Genomic DNA, 22,396 nt, shown 5'->3' with positions numbered 1-22,396 from the left:
AGATCAACCACTTGGGAATAATCTTATTTTATTTGTGAACATCAGGGACTGAATTACGGAGCTATTGCGCGTTTTAACTCTCCAGCTGTATGTTTTCTCCATTCTCCATTGAATAAATGGAATATAGGTATTTTAAAATTCACATGTGTTCATGTCTAGCCTTCCACACAGATGCATACAGCATAGTTGGTGTCTTTACCTCCAGCCTTTCAAGTGCCTGTTCGTTCTCGGACACATAAACATATGTCTTGTTGGATTATGACAGAATCTACCAATTTTCTTCTTTGTATCCTTTATGACCACCTGTAATTTAGGCTTCCAACATGCATATGATTTCTTCTGCAGCACAACATGCAGACATGCTGTTACACTTTTTAAGCACTTGCTGGAATAATCACAGGCTTACAGGCCCCGAGGCGTGTTGAATGATGTCGTCTGCTGCTTTATGTTAATGTTCAGATATTCAAATCAAACATTATCCTCAGGATTACCCCTATTACGTTCTCCTGCATGTACTCTTTGCTTCATTCTTATGCTCCAATAAGAATACAGTTTATAATGTCACAGCTCTTGTGATGAATACAACAGTAAGGACTTTATAGGATCATCACAATTATGTTGAGGTTAAGAATTTTAATCAAGCACCACATTTCAAAGCCGGAGAGATGAAATGGATGTCAAAAGTCAGCATTAAAAATGATTATAGGTTTTGTGACCTATTGTACCATATTGGTAATATAATATGATACAATATAATATATATTATAACATAATGTAATGTATCAAATATGCTTGTGTTGATTGTCATTCATCCAGGACATGACAATCCCCTGTGTCCAAGTAAAAGGCAAAAAGATAAAAAAGAAGGTGAGAGTGTATTATAATAAAGATGCACCAATCATAGTTCAATTTCCAAGCTCTGAACTGTCTAAACTACTTGCAATAATAATTGCTATAGTGGAATTAAACAATAATTTCTAAGTAAGAGCTACAAGGACCAACAAATATAGTTGTAATGATGTGGGTACAGTTTTTTTTCTGCATCGCCAGAAATCTACTAATAAAATAAAACCGTTAAGGAAATGTAGCAAATATGTGTGTACATATAAATCCCATCTAAATACAATTACACCACCTCTTATTCGCTTTGTTCATCAGTGTTACATTGCCATGCTTCTTCTACTTTATTAAAAATACACATTTTCAAAGCTGACATTAAAATAAACAGTCTTGGTCATTTTTTTTATCAGTTTTTTTAGATTGACTTGGTCAGTTAATCTAGCTATGTGTTCCATGTGAAATAAGATTTTCAAAAGATTCCCAATAGATCTTAAGTGAGTGTGTTCACTGATCAGACTGGTTGATTACAATGCTGTGTTCCCTCCTGTTCATATCAATTTTATCATAAAAAATTAAAATATCTTGTTGTAATAATGTGGGTACTTTGATCATTTCATTGTCTACATAAAATCCTGTTTAAGATTAAATGCTACAATTTATATAAAACAGATGCAACAAAGGAAAGCTTTTGACTGGAGCACTGAGGGTAAAACAGGTGAGCTCTTCTTTGTCTCGAACAAAAGCCTCTGTGTTGGGTTCTCTTCAGCAAATAAAGGTTTCAGTCTCTATTTTTGAATTCAGGGTATTTCATAACAGTGACGTTTGATGAGACAAAAAAAGCCACCAGTCTGTGAGCTTCTCTGTCAATCTGAAGTTACACCAGCCAGTATTTTAGATCAGCAGGCACAGCCATCCGAATGCATCCATTTGGTGCATTCAAATAACTGAAAGACATTTGATGAATGGAGTGGGTTTTTTTTTAGCCTCTTTGACTCCAGGTGTATTGATTAGGTGTAGGGTGGAGTTAAGCTGTCATGCTCTTCAGCATTTTGTCAGTCTTGTTTGGTTTTTGCCTGGTGGTCAGTTGTAAAATATTAATTTGACCTAAACAGTAGGCCTCACACACAGAGCTGAGTTATGTTTTGTTTCCTATGATTTTATGACTTTAAGATGATAATGTTAGTGTCATCGGGTGAACTTAGAAATAACATAGATTTCTAAAAGTGATGTTTAATTACTTTAAAGAGATAAGAGAGTGAATACACACTCCCTGTTCTGGTTTCTATTCTAATATTAGCCCTGTTAAATTTCTAAACTGTTTTCTTTTGTTGTCAAAGCTTGAACAAATCGTATTTAAAAAAAAGTTTGGCTGCTCTCTACATCCTTGGCCTTCCGTGTGAACTGTGGTTGATCAAGCATATAGGTGGTCATGGACCAGCGACTCCAGCAGCCATCACTTTGCTATCTGCTTGTATCGGCTCCACTGCCCTGCACCATCCGCAGACTTGCAGCCTTTACACCTTCTTTCAGCCCATTCATCTCACTGCTGTCACCGTTTGGCTCACCAACATGTAGTGACCTGTCTTTCTTCCCCTGCAACACAGCATCCATTGCATGTGCAGATGGGCTCAATGCTGTGGAACTGAGTGTGATGACAGCAATCATGGAAAACCCTGATTTTCATTATCACCAAAGAGAGTAATTCTGTCCAGCTATTACCTAGTTGTTTTTAGACTCCCAGTGATTAAGCTATTTGTGGGCCCTTAATATCTCAAAACCAGAGTTTGTGAGTCTTTCCAATTCTCAAATTACACCCACATCAAAGTCTGAAATAGCTCTACTGAGCTATTGCCCATTCTGCCTTTATATATATATATATATATATATATATATATATATATATATACACAGGGGTGATAGTAAGGGGGTACGGCAGGGTACTGCGTACCCCTAAAAGATTTAGCGGGGGTACGCAGTCCCTGCAAGAGAGGGGAGCGGCTGTCTGCTGTAAAAAATCAATGGATTCATTGTGAGCTGCGACTGCACCCACTAATCAGCCGTGACGGATTAGTTTTTCAAGAACAATCTAAAACACGACTTAATCAGTTAATAAATAACTTTTTTCCCCATTTCATATTGTTTCTGAACTCTTCGTGCTTTACTAGAGCAGCGGTGCAACACGACGATTGCGGAAGGTTTTGAGTCGATCTCGGCGGTAGGTGACAAACTGAGACCAGCACGTCCTCCTCTGGCTCGCTTAAAACGTTCGTAACTTTATTAAAGAACAACAAAAACATCAACAAAACGTGTTCAAATTAATGACCCAACAGCAATAATAATCTCAGTGATTGTTTCTACAAGGTGTTGTGCAATTCTGTGCGTTTTGGTTCCATTACCAAAATAACTAGCAGAGCAGGAGTTAAAAATTAACTAATCAACCACCGCTGTGTTCAGGGAGGCTTATTAATGATTGCAAAATAAATATCAGGCCTGAAACCCTGATATCGTAACGGACTGAATGTTATGTTTTTAACGTAATCCCTGGTCGACTTGTGGAGTGCAGGAGGTTGCCATGGCAACGGGTGTGCTTAAATGACAGAGAGACGGTGAGTAAAAAGGTGCGACTGGTTTAGAGTTGATCACCTGTTCGGGTTGTTTTACCTTTGTTTACCTTTGTCTTGGTGCATTACAGCCGCTGTAGCTTCTGAACATTCAATAAACAACGAACTTGGACTAATTACCTCGTTAGTCTGAGTATAAGTCATCAAACACGGTAAATATGTTTCATTAAGTATTTAACAAACAAATGGCTTCTACCGCAATAATTATGTGAAATTAAATTAATTGTTTAATATAAAAAATAGTTTGGTGCTGTCGGACTCAGAGGCTTTTCCTTTATCAAACAAATTTATTTTGCCTCTTATTTAGTGGAAATATTGATGTTGATGAAATTTTCTCCAAAATTATTACCTTTTTCAACTTTTATAGCTACACTGTTGAAAATGAGAAGCTAACATTCACAAATAACAGTGAAATAAAATCCAGTCCAACATCTGGTTTGAGGTGATTCCTCTGGAACCTGTTGGAGGAAAAACATCCCAACTTCAGAAGATGAGCTCCTAACGGAGCTCTGTGGTTCCTCCTATCAGTATGAGAGTCAGGGTGAGGAGGTGCCATGTTAGGAAGAGAAGTGGAAGCTGCAGGATCTTCAGAACAAACAGGTCATGATGCTGGGCTACTGATTATTCCTCTGTCTGGACACAGGATCAATAGAACCAGTTTAAAAGCTAAAATTAATGGTTATATGCCAGACATGAAAAACTGGGTGCACCCCATGCCATGATGTTCAGGATTTAGGTTTCATGGCATCTCAAGGTGTCAACATTGCAGCCAGTGGGCTGAGAGAAATACAGTTTTATTTTGTAGCAAATCAAGAGCTACCAGCTTTTATTGCTTCACAAAAAAATTAATCAGCACAGAAACTCCAAAGCACACAAAGAAGCAATATATATATATGTATATATATATATATATATATATATATATATTTGTCATAGTACCCCCAAGAATTTAAAACTACTTTCACCCCTGTGTGTGTATATACACTGCTCAAAAAAATAAAGGGAACACTTTAACATGTAAGTGAACACTGAAGTGTTCCCTATATTTTTTTGAGCAGTATATATATATATATATATGTATATATATATATATATCACAGCCAGATTGATGATTGTGGCATTCTCAAAGACTAGAGCTGTTTGTGTGTTGCAGATAGAATGGGGAAAAAAATGCGGGTTAGTGGAATCTGCTGTTTGCATGTCGAAGAAAAGGGAGGAGTGTTTACCAAAATTGATTCCCTAGAAGTTATTAATCCAATCTTGAGCTGTTCTGAATCACTTGGCCAATTAAATACATTTTCTAAACTGTGTTTATAATCCTTTTGTTTTTCTTGTTTTACTAATGTTTAAAATGTATTAATCAAACATAGGGATTGTGGAGCTGTCAAACAGATGGTGTGTTAAATAATAATGAAAAATCATTAAACCTTAGAGCATTTTTTTATGAAGTGAAAATAACAGGATGTACTCACATGTTTCTATCCTACTAACTAGGTCAGAAGTTAGTATGGTTTATATTTTTGCAGACCACATATATTAAGTTTATAATATACTATATGTTTAACCTGAATTCATTATTCACTTATTGGTTCACAATTCTTAAAACCATTCTGTGTGTTTCCTTGCAGAAATATATTGAGGGATATTCTTTACTTCTTGGATCACTTTTATAACGTCCTGATGCAAAAATGGGTGCAAACTGCTTGTATCCACTGGATTCAAGTGGACATGTTTAGAGTTTTTTGTATTTAGCACAATCTGAGTTCTTACAATAACCCGAAGGATTGTATGTGTTCATATTATTTGTTTTCAGTAAAGCTGCTTGTTAGTTTTCTGAACCTCGTACGCCTGACCTCCTTTTCGTTGGAGCGCATCAAGCCTTTCTCAACAACTTTCAGCTTTTACTTTTTACAGCACCATAAAAGGTGGGAATGAAAAATGATGATTTGTGCAATCTACTTCTCTGTCAGCCATTGCTGATTGTACAGACAATTTATACATTGCTACAAAGAAGTATTTGCACCCATCTGCTTTTATGTCGCACTTAAATTATTGCTCATGTTGCTTTGATTCTTTCATGCATTTTGAGGAAATGATTGAATCTCCTGTGGCAGTCACTCAGGGGTGCCTAAACGCTTGCTATCTGCTTATTTACCCACAGCTCCTTCTTGTTACCACAGTTTTCAGCTGAACTATTGCCCCAAAGAGCACCCTCCCACACAGATTCTCCAGACTAGCAGCAGTAGCAATTAGCACACACCTGGTGGAACCGCAAGTCTGCTGAGCTTATTATAAGAACTACTTCTGAATTCAACACTCCTAAGAACAGTTGCTAAGCGGAAAGGCGGGCTGTCTGAAGTGTAAATGCCAATTCAATTTGTTGATACAATTTTCTTGTAATTTTTCTGAGCGCTTACGGTTCACTAGAGTAACCTTATCCAGACTGATGGGTATTATAACTTTTTTCTTATATGTTCCTGAATTCTTCATGATTACTCCTTTAGCCTACTTTATGTTGTCAGAACAAAAACTGTTGTTATAAAATTTTATTCAATTCATGCTTTAATGGATAGAGGATAAAGAAAAAAAAAATCTATAAATCTGGAAGGATCCAATACTTTTTTTTTTTTTTTACATTTCTGTACAGTTAAGACCATAGTCTATGTTCAGTTGAAATAAATCAGGCATGTGAACACTGCACTTACGGACCAAACTGAGAGTGTTCGTATTTTAATGTTGCGTATTTCCCTTTGATGTTTCACAGTTTTTTTTTTTCCTGTGCTGATACAAATTCACACCAATGTGGTGAAATCAGATGCATGCCTATGTCAACAAAAACACTGATCAGCTCTGGTAGCAGTTTCTTTCTAGCTGAATTCATGTTACATTTTCATTAGATGGCATCAAAAACACTTGTTGTTGGTACTTATTTTTTTACCTGTAATTCCTAAGAAGAAGGGGAAAACCAGCTGTGGCTCAAAACAGCAAGGATTATACTACTTACAGCTTAAATTGAATAAACTGTTGTAAGCTGAGTATCATGGACCGCGTGTTGCTTCCTGCACAGCCAACTGTGCTGAGTCCGTATGGACAGATATCATTGGGATAATAGTTTCATTTAATCAAAGCAGGTATAAAAACGGTTGGTGGGTCTCGGGCCATTAGGTGCCAGGTTTCCTATCCCCTGCGTTTCTCCATCCTCCATTTAGCATAATGACACTCAAACAATCAGCGCTCGTGTTGGAATATAGGCCGAGGTATTATGCTGAATAAAAGAGTGTTAATGTGTGCTACTTAAACACCCTGATCTGTAACTGTGATGTGCATTTTGCAGCAGCAGCGTGTATCTGATTACAGCAGAGGAAGCAGGCTTAAGAGTTACAGCAGTCAACAAAGAAGATTGTCTTGGATTCATTTTCTACCCCGATGTAATTCCACGCTGTGGTAACACTTGTGAATAATAACAGCCTTGTGGTCATATTTGCGCTGGGTCTCCCCATGCTGCTGTGATTTATAAGCATAGATTCCATCTGCAAACAGGCTACAAGGCCTCAGCCTACAGGGGCAGTACCCCGGGTCCAGTGCTATTTACTCAGCCAGCCGAGACCGAGCGCTCCCCTGGCAGAATCCTGTAGTCACTCGGCGTGTCTTTCTCTCCCTTTAACCTATGTGCTTACGGCTACTCTTCTGTGCAAGCAGCATGGGAAAGTGAAGAACCTACAGTGGAACTCTTCTGCATTTTACTGCAGGTTGAGCCTTACTGTGTCACTTCCTGCTGCTTAACAAATGACTGGAAACTGCAGGGAATCAGATCTTGCAGTGAAATAATGGTGACTTTATTGAGTTAGTCACACCAATTAATAAATCATGACTTAAAAAGGGCGCTTTCTTCACATTTTTAAATGATAGCAATGAATAAAAACACATCATACATTCGCCAATTGGTTCTGTTTTTGCTTTTTTTGTCACTGTTAAATATTTCAGATCGTCTGTTAGGCTTTTAAATCACGTGACGTTGTCCAGGTCCTGACGGAACGAAGCAGCCAACAGACCATCACACATCCAGCACCGTAACATTTTCTGATCCTTTTCTGAACTGCTGTTTATTTTGACAGATGTACCTGCAGGTACACTTTTTAAAATAATAATCTTTTGTCTTGTCAGTCACCAAATATTTCCCAAAAGTGGGTTATTTATGTATTTTGTGGCCAATATGAGATTGTCCTTTTTTTTGGTAAGCAGTAGGTTTTTGGACTGTGTTTTGAATCATGAATAATGATCTTAATTTTGTAACCTTGACCTTTTGAAAACTCTTAGATGAGTGATTTATGTGCTTCTAAAGTACTTTTGTTTGCAAAGTTTTCTCCATTTGTAGAACATGCCTCCTGCTGTAGCTCACTGGTCTCTCAGAGTCTTAGAAATGACTTTCAGACACTTCCCAGCAGATAGAGCTCATGAATTTCTTTAGATCAGTGCATAATGTGTTATTCATAATTTTACTATTGTATCTTTGCCTGATATGAGGATTTGTTTTATGATCTGAAACATTTAAGTGTGACAAACAAAATATTTCAAAGGAGGCAAATACTTTTTGGCAGCACTCTGTGGCTTCCCTAATGATATACAGAAACTATCTTGTGTTGCGATGCATTCTGACATTGTGTTGAGATGCTTAGAGGAAAGATGCTCCACTTAAAAGTGACGTGATAGATTAGGGAGGAGTCTCGGCAGCAAAATAATTTCCCTGGTGACCAATTTCCGGATACACTGTAAGCAAAGAAAATCAGCAACAAGCCGATGTGTCAGGCAAAGCCTTATGGAACGAGTGCAGGAGGACATGCTGAGTCACTTCTAATGAGCAGCCAGAGATAGAAATAATAATTTAAACCAGGAATCGTAGGTCATGATTCCATATATGCCACTGACTGTCCTAATTAACTCTAGACCTCATACAGTATAAGCAAAGCGTGAATGCAAAGTTGCATAAAGTGGCTGTACAGAATTGATTCAAAATAAAAAAGAAGTTTAGTTTTATGAGGTTTTATATAGATTTTTCTGTTGAATGCAGTTTCTGACTTTGGTTCTTTCATAGAAATTGATATGACTTATTTATTTGTCTCTAGTCGCAGAAAATCCATCTCGTTTCAGACATTTCCCATCATCACAATTTTTTAAGCTTAATTTTAAATTTTAAATATGTGTTCATGTATACAGAAGTGAAGAAGGTACCCTAGCAGTAAAGGTGTCTATTCACCTTTTGGCCAAATTTGGTAAAAGTTAGTGAACATTTTAAATATTGTTAACATTTAGCAGTTGACGTCATTGAGTTGTTCCCCTTCACACCATATTGCTTACAGAGTCTTCAAAATTGTTCAAACATTGCTGTTTTTGCAGCAAATCTGCACAACTCCATTCCTGTTGTAAAGGCAATCTTATCTCTTCTGTTCTCAGTAATTGGTACATAGGTTTTTGTTATTGCCACAGTACTGTGTCAGTCATCCTATTCCTGTGTAAACAATGTTATGTCAGTGACTGGTTTTGCCCTATCTAAATAGCAGTTTGCTTCACATAAACTTTCTGCCCCAGTCTTTTTGTTGAAGAATAAACGGCATAAGTTTAATCAGTTCACTATTTGCATGATAAGACGAAGGTGAAAGAAATATTTTTTTTTACAAAATGATGCACGCTGTTGAGCGTGCAATCTGTAATAGTACTAGCAAAGACAGAAGATAGCATGGACCTTAAATCCAAAAGTGTTTTTGATCATGATTAGGATCTGAAGCCTGAAGTTCTTTTTACGAGGCCCATTGTGGCTACTGCAAGATTGAATTACATGCCCCTTACTGAATATCTACCTCAGTTTATCTTTGACAGCTTGTCAACAACATCCAGTCTATGTGCAATTTGGAGGTGTGTGCTTCTCTACATTTCACAGTCTTATTCCTCTGGGTGCAGAGTAGTACATCTTTCTTTGTGTAAGGGGCCTAAAACATCCAACAGTTTTTATTATACATAATATTTGTAGATTGTTAAACATTTCTCTGACTCTGGTTGCACAACGTGAAGCGGTTTGATTTCACAGAGATAGATATTTTATTTTTAAGGTTGTGGTACATAGGCTGGGTTTATGAGAATGAAGGATATTTGCTTTCTCAAATACCTTTGACTCCTACTGCATGTTTCAAAGTAATCTCAAGCTGGAGATAATTTATATATACTGTATATATATATATGAAAATCTTTGGTCCTCAAAACTTTTTGTACATTTCTCTAGTTCTCTTCACTTCTATCAAGAACCAGGCCTTAAACAAAACAAGTACATGTATCAGATCTTGACAGCATCCCATTAAGTGATTACCTGATGCTTCTTCACGTCAGTAAAATCAGTAGTTTTTAATGGATTAGCCAGCAGAGTAATAAAATAAATTTTAATTGATTATGCTGGTGGTTTGTCATTGCCTCAGCCTTTGATATGCCAGAAAGTAGCTGATGTCAGAGCAGACATTCAAGTTAAAGTGACTGACATTGTGGCTTTTCAACTGAAATAGGGTGACAGTTTTGGCAGCAAAGGCTTACTGAAGGAATTAGAAACTGTTGCTCATTTTAACTGATTGAAGTATTTATCATCCCACTTGTTTTAATTTGATTATTCCAGGTGAACAGAAATCATAATCAAGCATTATTGGCTTTGTTCAACTTATCAGCAACTTAAAAGTAAAATTTGTTCAATTACTTAATTTATTGATTCTTTTTTTTGTGCTTATTTTTCCTTTTTGCTCTTTCATCCTGCCTCCCTCTTTGCCACATGCAAAATTTAGCACTGGAGTAGAAACAGCCTCGCTCTTCCATTCTTCATCATCTGTGGTTTGTGTCAGACCCAGACAGTCATCAGGAAAGGTCAAAGCTTTGGTAAAAGATTTAAATCAGCCCAAAGAAGAAAAAATTACCCTGACAGACTGAGGCTGAAAACTGGTAAATAAGAAAGCAAGCAGAGACTCATTCCTCATCACTTAAATCAAGGACAAACAGGGTATTGTATTTCAAAGTGCAGGCTGTGTGTGCCGTCTTAATATGATTGTATGATTATTTCAGAAAGCACACAAGGACCCTGTTCCTATTCTCCCTCTCTTCAGATCTATTAATTGTGTTTTTCTCTCTGAAATGAGGTGATCTTGACATAGCTGCCAGCAGCAACATATTTCTAAATAAAACCTGACAGGGTGAGTGTGGAAAAATAAACTGCTGGCTCACTTTTGGCAGTGGAAGAAATTGACGTATGAGGTTGTTCTTTGATACAGCTCTGAGCTGTTTTGTATTCATTCAGTTGCTTTAGCTTCTAGTGGACCGTTTACCTTTTTTTTATTTATTTTTTTTTGTATTTGTCTTCTTATTATATTAATGCTCTTGTCACACCTTCTGATGAATGCAAGAAGTGAAGCATGTATTCAGCTTGTTTTGAGGACAAAATAGGATCTTTGAAAAAAAAAATCCTCTTTAGTGTTTATTAATGTACTTAAAAAGATGAATGTGAAAAAGAAACGCACACAGCAAGGCCTATGCATCATAATATATTAGCTTACAGAAGTAAAGAATAATGAAACTATTTTAAGCTATAAAGCCATGCTTGAATAATATGTTTGCTGCAAAATGCGACAAAGCATGAACTATTACTAGGTGGTTACTTTTTATAATCTTTTTTGAAAAGACATCCATAAATATTTGTTGGGTTTTTGCTCTTTAGTTTATAAAAATAGTCATAGTTTAGCATTTTTTCCTGTTTTTGTGTGGATGTCTCTTTTGTTTTGTAAATAATCACTTAAGATCAGGCATTTGCTAAATCTGAGTCCCAGTCTAGTAAGTAGAAAATATCAAGGCTATATATATGCTTGGAAACTCATTAGCTATAAAGGGCACTGGATTTCATTAATATTACATATTCTACATTATTATTATGATTGTGTCCCACTTAATTCACTCACCAGTGATGTTGCAGAAGCCACATTATCTGCTTTTCTTGAAACTCTTGGGTTTTCCTTTGTAACCGTGGCTTTTATCTGACAAAAACATGCTGATCCACATGGGTTTATCTAGGTTAAGGAAGTTACTGTGAAGTTCTGATAAAAAGTCACCTAATATGTGAGATTTAATTGCTTTTAACATGTATGTTTGTATGTTTGACTCGACTCAACTTAATGCCTTACCCCTACTGGCAGTAGTTTATACACTGCTCAAAAAACTAAAAGGGAACACTTTAACATTTAAGTGAACACTGAAGTGTTCCCTTTATTTTTTGAGCAGTATATTTCCAGCAGAAAGCCAAAACAAGCACATGTATTTTATGTTTTGATGTCAAAAGCAGTTCTGTCTAACTCTGTGCTGACAAAACTTATAAGATTGGTCGACTTCCTCAAAATGTAATGTCTCGTGTTTCATCTGCTTTCTGTGTAAATCTGCTTTTTACACAGCAATATTCTGGACTGGTGTTAAACCTTGTGATCCAAGTAGGAGCTCACAAGTCAGAGTAAAATTAACAATTGATTATTTATAGCCATGTCCAATCTATTTTTTTTATTTATTATTTTACTATTTTGTGTCTCTGAAGGATAGTGCCACACTGTCAACAGTGATCTGTGAACAGCTTACTGAGTATGCATTGTGAAAACTTTTCTTCATGTAGACAACCACTTGAGGACTCAAGTATGTGGGAGTCTTCATGGTTTTCGTAAATAGAGCATCTGCCCTACTGCTATACATCGTAACCCTCCTCATTTAACTCTCATATGCATAAATACGTGAGTCTAAATTATAATGAGTCAGTGACAATCATTTGCAGCTTATTCAGAGAAATGTTAACTGTAGCTGAAAAAGGAGAACAAGCAGTCTGCTTTTAGACAACTTAGTTGCTCGCCATAGCGTCTCCTACTTGTTGAGAAGTGAGAGACCAATTCATTTATTCAAGTCACTTTCCAGATGTCTCCAATAAGAAAGATTATTGAACACATGATGCAGAGGGACCAGAGAATGAAGCAGCCAACTCTGTTTTTATTTAAATGTTTATTTAAATGTTTTCAGATTTTTATTCTTTACTGGTCTTTATTGAACAGTAAATTGACAGTAAATATGGTTGAGAGAAAAGGGGAGGACATGCTGTAAATGACCTGAGACAGAGAATCGAACCCAGGACAGCCGCTTCGAGGACTGTAGCCTCTGCAGACTTTACTAACCGAGGCACCCGATGCCCTGTGATTGTCATTTTAATGGGTAAAAACACTTAGCTTATTTGGAAGAACTGCTTATATTAATATGCATGACCTATAATACAGATATGCAAGCCAAGCTCACAAATAGGCCATTTTTAAAAACATTTTTTTCTTCAAAGCACAGCTGCATAGCTTGCTTTGCATTGTGGGTGTTGCTGGCATAAAATCACAGACAGTACATCATTAACAGGAAACGGGAGTTAAATTTAATCAGACTCTGTTAGAGATTACTTTAAGACATTGTTATTGTGTCAGACTGGTCCATCCATTTATGTGGATATGTGTTTCTGCTGTTGAGTAACTGGGGTTTATGTTAGGCACTGAAAAACCTACTTGGATCACAGTTGGCAGCTAAAACTCTCAGGTTTGCTATCATGTCTAAATAAAGAAATGTCATAAATTTATGTATAAGTTTAAGCTGTAGGCCACAGACAGAATCAGGGCTTAGTTAGATATTCGTGTGTTATTAGGTAACACGCTCTACTGTACATGTACCTATGAATTTACATGAGTGGGTTTCACTGTTCCCCTTTGGCAAAATAAGCTAACTACTGCTGTTATGGATACTGACTATTAATAGCCTCTGTCCCAAATGAAATTTCACCAGACATCATCTTTAACACGCTGTGATCCTGACTTTTCTTCAAATATATATTCGAACTGTGTATATTGTAGACTTTAGAAGCCTGTTGTTTAAAAACAGCAGCTTTAACTTGTATAACTGTGTGCATTGTAAATGGGAGCTGCATCAATATTCACATTATAGTTGTACATTAGCATTGCAGGGATTTATGCAATGAGTTCTGTAAATTGCTTCTCCTGGGAACAAACAGGTGAAGGCAAACAGAGGTAAACAGCCTCTATCCAAAGGTAAACGTTGTGTGTCCCACAATGCCTGCAGTTTAATGCACATGTATAATGGGCAGGTACATAGTTCATTATGTCTAAATTCCTCTGCTGCGGATTTCAAACAGAAAATCACATCGTTGTGTTTTCAATTAAAGATAAACATAGTCATGGCATCTGCATCTTCTTCACAATCTTGTTATACATTGAAATGTCATTATTTTTTGGTTGCATATTAATTACTACTTTGTTCTTCTTTTTTTTTTGCACAGGCCTTCCCATGCATTTCCACAGGCATCTATGGTAAGCTTTAAACGTTCCTCAAAATGATTTATTCCCTTTGCATGTTCTACATGTATTTTTCTCACATAACTTTGCAAACACTCTTGTTTCAGTATAAATTATAGCTATCATTTTCAACCAAAAACTTTTCTTTTATCATATACAAGGAAAAGCAGTGTAGAAGAAGGTTAACAAAATAAAGACACATGACTTTTGTCCTCTCATGGGGCCCAAGCGAATGTGCTGGAAGGCATCCCTGGAAAAGAGGAGGTGTGCTCATTGCACTTAAACAAAGTCACTTGCAAAAAGTCACAGAAGAAAACTTTACAGCTGTTGGGATAAACTGAATTAGGAGTTCTTTGTCTTAGCAAAGTTGGATACAAGAAAATTAGTTGTTGCTGTTTAGTGAAATTTTAATTTCCCCTGTGGAGAGGATTTCTTTTTTTCCTTGTCATCATGCAGTTTATTATTTGCATTGAATTAGCATACAGCTTCAATAATATCAGCAGGAGCCAAATGTTTATGGATTAATTAACATGCTAATCTTCCTTGTCTGTAACTGACAATAAGTCAGCTCTATTGTATTTCAAGTAGACAGTGACAACTTCTGTAAAATTGAGCACGATTTTTGAAAAACAGAAAAAAGTTAGTCAGTCCAGAACATTTCTGAGCACAATGAGTAAAAAAAACTGAAAAATTAAAGCATCTTAAGTCCAATTATTTAAAAAAATATATGAACTCTGTGTTAAAAATACTGCAGTGCTAACATTAATTTTCTTACAGTTGGAATATGTATATATTTCACCAAAGCTTGATTTAATTTAGCAAGCGGCATCTTTTACTACTGCAGCATAATGTGAAGTTAAAGTAGAAATAATTATTGAAATCACAGTTGGCACAATTATTGATTCCTCTATCTTTTTAAAATAAATGCTACTAAAACATTCCTCATACTGATCAGAGTTTGTTAGAATTTCCAATTACCAAGTAATGAATTTCTCAGCGTTTCTCTGGGGTATAAAAGGGACGTGACACAGTCCAATTTCTTCGAGCCACTGGCAACAAGGCTGAACATTAACACAAGTTTGCCTTCCCCCCACTCAGAGTGAGGAAAATAGCAAGAAGGGTATAAAAAAAATAAAAAATAGCGACAGCAAACAAAATAACTACCAAACTCACTTTGAGATTTGCTGCAAGTCTCCATGTCAGTTATTGTATAATATTTACATGCCAACTGGTCGTTTGGGAGGCATGCCATGATGTTTTTATTTTTTCCTGGCCTACCATAAAAATAAAATAAACATGCTGATTTTGCTCAAACCTAAGCAGATATTCAGTTGAAACTGTGTGGCTAAACATAACTTAAATTGAACTTTTTACCCACAAACACTTCATGTGTGTTAGGAGTGAAGAAAATAATAAATATGTGGAAAACAAATAACTTACTCTTCATGGTGAAGAATTTATGATGCTGTGGGCCTGTTTCTTTTTTTAAAAACCACAGGGAACCATAGTAAAGTGCGAGGTATCATTAATGTAGAAATATTAGGAGATTTTAAATAAACACTGAAGACAGGATGACTGCTGAGCCAAATCAGAAAGTGGGTCATCTCTGGGTCATTTAACAAAATGGTGATCCAAGTTATATATCCAGAAGAGAGACTGTGCAAACAGCAATGGTCATAGATCCCCCCTCTCTGTAAGCTTATGAAATATTAATTTAGAGCATATTTGTCCTGTAATTTTTGTGTGAGATAATGGTGCTTTAAATGTTTTTACAGGGAGTGGTGATGCGGTAAATGTGACTGGCGCCATTTGTACTTCCAAACAATGCATTCCCTTCAATTTGAAGGACAAATTCTAATTAATAATATTAATTAATAAACAGGAACATTTAACCATGGAATTATCTATGTTGTAAAATAAAAAGGCAATGCTTACATATACAGATAGGCACATGCATTATAATGCAGCTATATGTGCAAAACTGGAATCACTCACAAAGGTCCAGTAAAGGGGCCTGGGTTCACAGACAGTCCACATCTGTTTGTTTTCTCCTAATAGTCATTAAAAAAGATGCAATTTCCAACCAAAGCCATCACCTTTCCTCCTTTATTAAATCGGCACTATAACTAACCAGCAGCTGTCACCGAGGGACCCTGAATTACTAAACGCAGAGGAGCACTGATTACACAGCCTGACAGACTTTGGCAGTGCTCATTAAACCGGCTGAAACTTCCCTGAATGTTAATGGCTACAAAATGTCCACGCATCCTCATGCAGTGCTAAATTTTCTTATTAGTATAGAGCAGTGTGTGTGTGTTGTAAAACATGCTTATGAATTACCAGATGTTTACACCTATATTATCTTCAGAGTTAATACTTTCTTCGGTGTTTGCTTTTTTTTTTAATGTATAATTTCTTATTGTCGCACTGCACAACGTACCTTTTTTTGTTGTTTTTATTTATGAGCACATCTGAAAATCTTATTACTGAACACCTAAGGATATAATCACTTTATCTTTCTAGTTGCTTCTCTTTTTTTTTTTTTGTTCTGTTTTTTGTTATACAACTTTGGTGTTAGTGACAGATTCCATACATTGTACAACAGATCCTCATTAATTTTATCCTATGATGGATGTTATGAAATACCAAGGAGTTGCTTACACACATTCTGCGGTGGGAACACAAAGGCTGTCCTAGAGCGCGCGCGACAAAGAGAGCTGTAGTTTGCTGTGTATTCTGCTGCTGCTGACTAGGCCACAACTTATTGCTGTTTATCGTTGTACTGTGTGCTGCTTCACCAGTGGGAGCCTGTCGTAGCACTCCACCAGGAGCGCCCTAACATCAAAGAATAGTGTCTGCAGAGCCAAGCATGCAGTAGTGGGGAGGAATTAAACAGCCTGTTCAATAAATAAACAGCTTAGCGCTTCCCATAACTGCATCTTCACAGAACAATACAGCTGATTAAGACTAAAGATCCTCACACAGCAGAGGGCAAATAGAGGAGGGACTTTGAAAGTAACTTGAGCATACGGCTTTGCAGCCTCTGTGATGTTGTTCTCTGACTCCTCGCTGTGCCCCCAGAGTGCTGCTGTGCTCTGAGAGAGGCCTTGCTCTCTTGTCAGGAGGTTTGACATTTTCTGTACATTTTAGATAACCTTTAAGGTCAGCTACCATTTCAGCAACGTAAACAAAAGCCTTTTGGAGTGTGAGTCACATCTTCCTCATGTCTTTCCTCCTGTGTTCTTTTTTTTTTATCTGCCTCTGTGGTATGCGCGTCTTTGGCTGTAAATCAAGTAACAACTGATTAGGTTTGGCAACAATCCATTGAAATCTGCAATCATCCATTGTTTGAAACTTAGAAGAAACCCTGTATATTAAATTGATGAGGCTTTGTGTTGTGTTTTTAAGAGTAAGTTCAAAGCTGTTTGAAGAAAAATAGCTTATCCAAAATGGCTGACTGTCTGTAATCGTAAGTTATGTGTTATCACCAACAGCCAGTATCTGGAAATGCGCACCTCTGTTTGGACATTTCACTTACAACAGTTCTTTTTTGCCAGATCACATTAATTTACCATTATGATATTATTATGTGGGGGTCTTATAAGAAGAGACTTTGTTAAGGATAATGGGGATCTACAGCAGTACATGTAAACTGTAAAGTTTAATATTAATTGACAATGTGTCACAATTTCGATGTGAACCTGCTTTTCAGTGGAATAGATTGATGACCTTTGTGGAACTGAAAATAGATCTGTTTAAAAAAAATCGGATCATTATTATCTGTTTAGCAAAGCTCTCATATTACGACCTCACTTCTGATTAATAGATCAGTATCTTTTAAGGTCGTCTCTCTTGGAAGACTATTTTTCTAAGAAGAAACACAAACTGAACCTTAGGATCAGTTTTAATCAAAACCTACCTGATTGAATCAATTAAGGAATAACTACTCTTTCCAGATTTAGTTGTCTGGCACAATATCCAAACAACTGTTGTCCAGAAACCTGACCATTTCTTAAGCTGAGAGAGACAGAGGTGAAAAGCTGCAAGCTTGTTTACAAAAACAGTCAAGAGATGTAAAATATTCTGTGAACGTGAGCCCTGCTACCATGAAAAGCAATTGATCGCTATGTTCATCCTCCTCTTGGGCCCTAAAACCACCAACGTCGTCTTCTTCCTTGTTGGAATTGAACACTCTCAGAATTCACTACACACTTTCTCAGTTTCTCTTTCATTGTTGCTCCCAATGTCACTTTTGTCTCAAGGCAAATTCACCCTTAAGGTTTTGCTGTCCTCTTCAACACACAGCAGTCCAGCCTTTGAAAACCCATTGGTAAAAATCTGTATATTAGCCATATTGTCATTTAAGCCGCAGTATTCAAAGTGTGTAAAAAAATAAAAAAATAAAAAAAGTTGTAGCTTATAGTCTGAAAGTTATGTTTTATTATGAGCACTGTTAGCTGAAAACATTGAAGACAGAACAAAACACAGGAGATTACGTCTGCGAGATTGTTGTATCATGTGAAGGTAATGTCAAAGAACTCTCACGGAAAGTCCAACACTTGGAGGAATTAATGCCGTCAAATGTCAAAATCGCTCCTGATGAGGAAAGGGGGCAGCAGGATAAAAAAAAAAACACTTACATTCAACATCATATCCAAGACATTGGTATAATATTTCCCACATTGCAATAGATTTTAGCTTATTGTTTATTACTAGGATTTGAGAGAGAAAAATGTACATGATAATTTGAAGTTATTCACATACACGTTTGTGGTTAAATTCACCATATTTACAATAGAGTCACATTGACCCAATTGCACTCATAAATGTGCACACATTCATAAACTAATATGTAGATCAGTAGGTAATTTGGGTTTAATTGCCTTACCCTGGGGACACATTGACATGTAGCTGGATATAGATTAAATCAAACCCACAGCCATCCAATTGCAAGAGGAGGATTCTTATTGTTAATCCCCTTAAAATGACAGTAATCAAAATCTGATACCCACAAATGTCTCTCATTTTTACAAACACAGTCCAGCTAAATTCACGTCTGTTCTGTTTAAGTCTGCTTGCTATAATAATGGCTTGCTTCATAAAGGTTGTTAAAATCACTGCTTAGTTGTTGTTAATATTAAACAATCTGGATTGGATGTTTCTTCATTCCTTTATGTCAACTTCCAAAGTTGGCAACACTGCTGTCCTAGTTCTAGACTTGAATTGCAGCTGGAAGGCAAATTTATTCCCCCCCTTGTTGTGACAGAGAAATTAGGAACAAGTTATCCAAGGCCTTTGTGTGATGAGGAAAAACAGATTTGTCAGGAAAGCTAATGCTAATTGACACTCTCCAACACGCCTCCGTCTTCCAAAGGACTCCATCTCCACTGACAGATGTCGGCAGGACAGGGAGGTTGGGTTGTAGTAAGGGAGCGCGGGTTGTACCTCAGACGCTCGGAAAGAAAAATGAGGGCTCACACTGCGCTGACAGTCCAATCCCTCAGTCCGGCCCATTAGCCACAACAGAATTTCTGCACAGATAGTGTGTCGGAGGTACCACCCATAAACAAACTGGTGCCCACCGTGGGCCACGAGGTCACCCAGCATGATAGAGGTTATTAAGTGCTGCTTCTGTTTGGACATCAATCACAGGTGTGCAAGTCGGGTTTAAATGGATTATTCCTTCCAAGGAGAAGACACCTCTCAATGTCTCCCTGCAAAAGAGCCAAGGGTCCAACTACCTCGACTTAGAGAGGTCACTTTCTCTTTTAGTGTCTCGTTCTTTTCTGTCCTTCCTCTAACACATTCTTGGAACAGTTTTTTTTTTTTTTTCACATAAACTAGAAGCACAGTCAACTCCACTTGTATAAAGTTCTATTTTAGGATCCAGCATAGACCAGTGGTTTCCAAAACGTTAGAGGAAAAAGAGAGAAAATCTTGACCCCATCACCATGACCTCGGCAACACTGGAAAAAAATTGCCAAGATCATTTTTAGTTAACAATTTATGTTGATTTCATTTCTTTTTACATCAATTTTTGTTTTCTCAAAAAAGTAAAAATATCAAAACAACACGAGCTATTTTCTTTTGTTTCTAAAAACCACTCAAGTAATAACAGCACTCCCCTCAGACAATAGAAATAAAGTTAATTGCTCCATAATAGATGCAACAAATTGTCAAATTCTGCACTTTGCAATTATATTGAGAACATGGGAGCACATTTCAACTACACTTTAAAAGTTCAGTGTCGCTCCGGTTAAAATTAAATTAATTTTTGGTACAAATTTCATTAGTGAGCTGCTCATGTGACTTTATCATGGTTTGCTGGCTCAGTGCTCTCCACACTAAGCATTGAAAGGAATCACTGGCATAAAAAACGTTTTTCCAAGTTGTTTTGCTGTTTGTATTTGGATTACCTTTATTAATGCTCAATAGAAACTTGGAGAACCACTACTTGCAAGGTGAATCCAAAGCTGATTAACTACACTTAACCATATAAATTAGGCTGTCCTAGTAAATATATACATAAAAAAGCTTTATTTCAAATTTAAGTTGCTATAAAACTAATTGAGAAACATTTTTTTCCTTGCATTTTCTTTGATTTTGAAAATATAAAGCAAGACGTTTGCGTGCAAAGTTTGCAAAGTTTAACTTGTACCTGTTTTCATGAAGTAAAAGCAGTGAGAACTGCTAATAAATGGTTTATTACGACACTTATGTTCCTAAGCATAGCAACTAGAGATGTGCTGACCAGGTTTTTTCCTGCCGATACCGATACCGATCACCCAGGAGGGCCGATCATCGATACCGACCACATAATTATTATTGTTTTAATCATAAGCAGTACCGGTTATATGGAAATAGAATTCACCTTAATTTAGATAAAAGCTTTTAAATAGCTTTTTCCAAGAAAAAAACAAAGCAAAACAAAACAGGCATTGTGCAAATTGTACTGCTATCAATAATACTATCTTTAACAGACTGATAACATATGAAGGCTCTGAAGAGGCTAAATAATGCAAAAAGTCAAAATAAAACCTCTCAACATTGCCAAAAGATTTAAGTATAAAACTTAACATTCAAAGGCAAATACAGGATCCATTTCAATAAACAATCCTGAGTTACTGCATGAAAACTTCCTGTTAGCATGGCGGCTAGCTGATTACTGCTAGTTCTGATTGGCTGTTCCTGACTGAGCGGCGTAATTATGCAGAACAGGGAGGAGATCGATAATTTTTTCAGAGATTATCTGTCTCATGTTAGGACAGCGAAAGTTTTAATACGTGTGTAAAATTAATTTTTTTAAGTTAGGTGCTGCAGCTTTAGGCAGAGGTTCGGTGTGAGAGTCACTACCAGGTGGAGCAGAAGCGGCGCTCCGTCTGTGAAATATTACTACCTGTAGCGCGTAGCAGAGGTTCAACAGCGAGAGCAGAACCAGCGTCTTACATCGCAGCTCGAAGACTTAAATAATTTTGTCGGTTATTTGTTTAGCTTTCTGACCGTCATGCTAATCCGGGTGAGTGTTTGTAGCTGTGCGTTGCTTTACCTGCTATCTTTTTACTGCAGTGAGCCTCGATGTAGTCAAACTCCGTCAAGTATGGCATTGTTTTTTATGCCATATTAGATTCGTCGTGTTGATGCATTTTGACGTGCTTCACCCCACGTGCTTCAATTTTCCGCCGCAACACGCAAACTTCCCCATTCACTCAGTGCGTTATAGTTCCACATCGCTTTCGATTTGTTGCTGCGCATTTGCGCAGTGTGAAGGAAAGAGGAGACCAGCTGCACAGGCAGGCTGCGAAATGAGAAGCAGGTGATCGGTTTGTGTGATCGGCAACAAGAGACTGTGATCGGCGATCACCGATCAAACACTTTTTCACGGAAATCGGCCGATTATGATCGGAGGCCGATCAATCGGCACACCTCTAATAGCAACCATGCTGGATTTCGAGGTTGAGGCAGAAGAGACCCCTGATGTTTTCACTTGAAACTGACATTTTCAACATTTCAACTTGAAACAAGTCATTGGAAATCAAAGCATATCTTCCAGCTAAGCATTCAGGGCCAATCTATAGCAGTATTTTCCCTTCCTTTATGTCTTTTAAAGAAAAATCTGAACAAAGCTAACAAAAACTAACACCTCTATTACTGCTTTAATTTGTGTCAGTATATTTTCTGAGGTTGTGCTTATTTCAGAAAGTTAGGCAAACCTACTGCAGAAACCTTAGCCTTGCAAGGATCACATTGGACACTGAAAGAGCATTTTCCAGCAGCCTTGTGATGACTGGTACACTCCAGGAGACGTCTGTTCAGATTAATGTTTGCATGGAGCTGAGGATTGACGGGTAGGATGTGAACGCAAGGACATGAAGATTACGTGTACTGTTTGCCTGACAGATACCCTCTCAAGCATGCATTTATAACCCTATCAAAATAATCAGAGGTGCTCAGCGCAGCAGAGCTGCCACTCTACTTTGGACAAATATTTCCCTGTTTATGGCTAACCTTCCACCTTTGGTGCATCTGTCTCCGTGACGGATC

The 22,396-nt window shown here is 37.1% G+C and overlaps 1 protein-coding gene across 1 annotated transcript in view; it reads left to right on the top strand.

Annotated features, from left to right (window-relative positions):
- Positions 1 to 22,396, top strand: part of macrod2 (mono-ADP ribosylhydrolase 2) — a 470,247-nt gene that overhangs the window by 326,455 nt on the left and 121,396 nt on the right. Inside the window, exon 7 of the mRNA XM_008430201.3 lies at positions 13,840 to 13,870. Within this exon, the coding sequence (XP_008428423.1) occupies positions 13,840 to 13,870 (31 nt within the window). The remainder of the gene's footprint in view (positions 1 to 13,839; positions 13,871 to 22,396) is intronic.

The sequence above is a fragment of the Poecilia reticulata genome, chromosome 15 (assembly GCF_904066995.2).
Source record: "Poecilia reticulata chromosome 15, P_reticulata-male-v2, whole genome shotgun sequence".
Taxonomy (NCBI): domain Eukaryota; kingdom Metazoa; phylum Chordata; class Actinopteri; order Cyprinodontiformes; family Poeciliidae; genus Poecilia; species Poecilia reticulata.
This window is presented reverse-complemented; position numbering and strand designations above follow the sequence as displayed.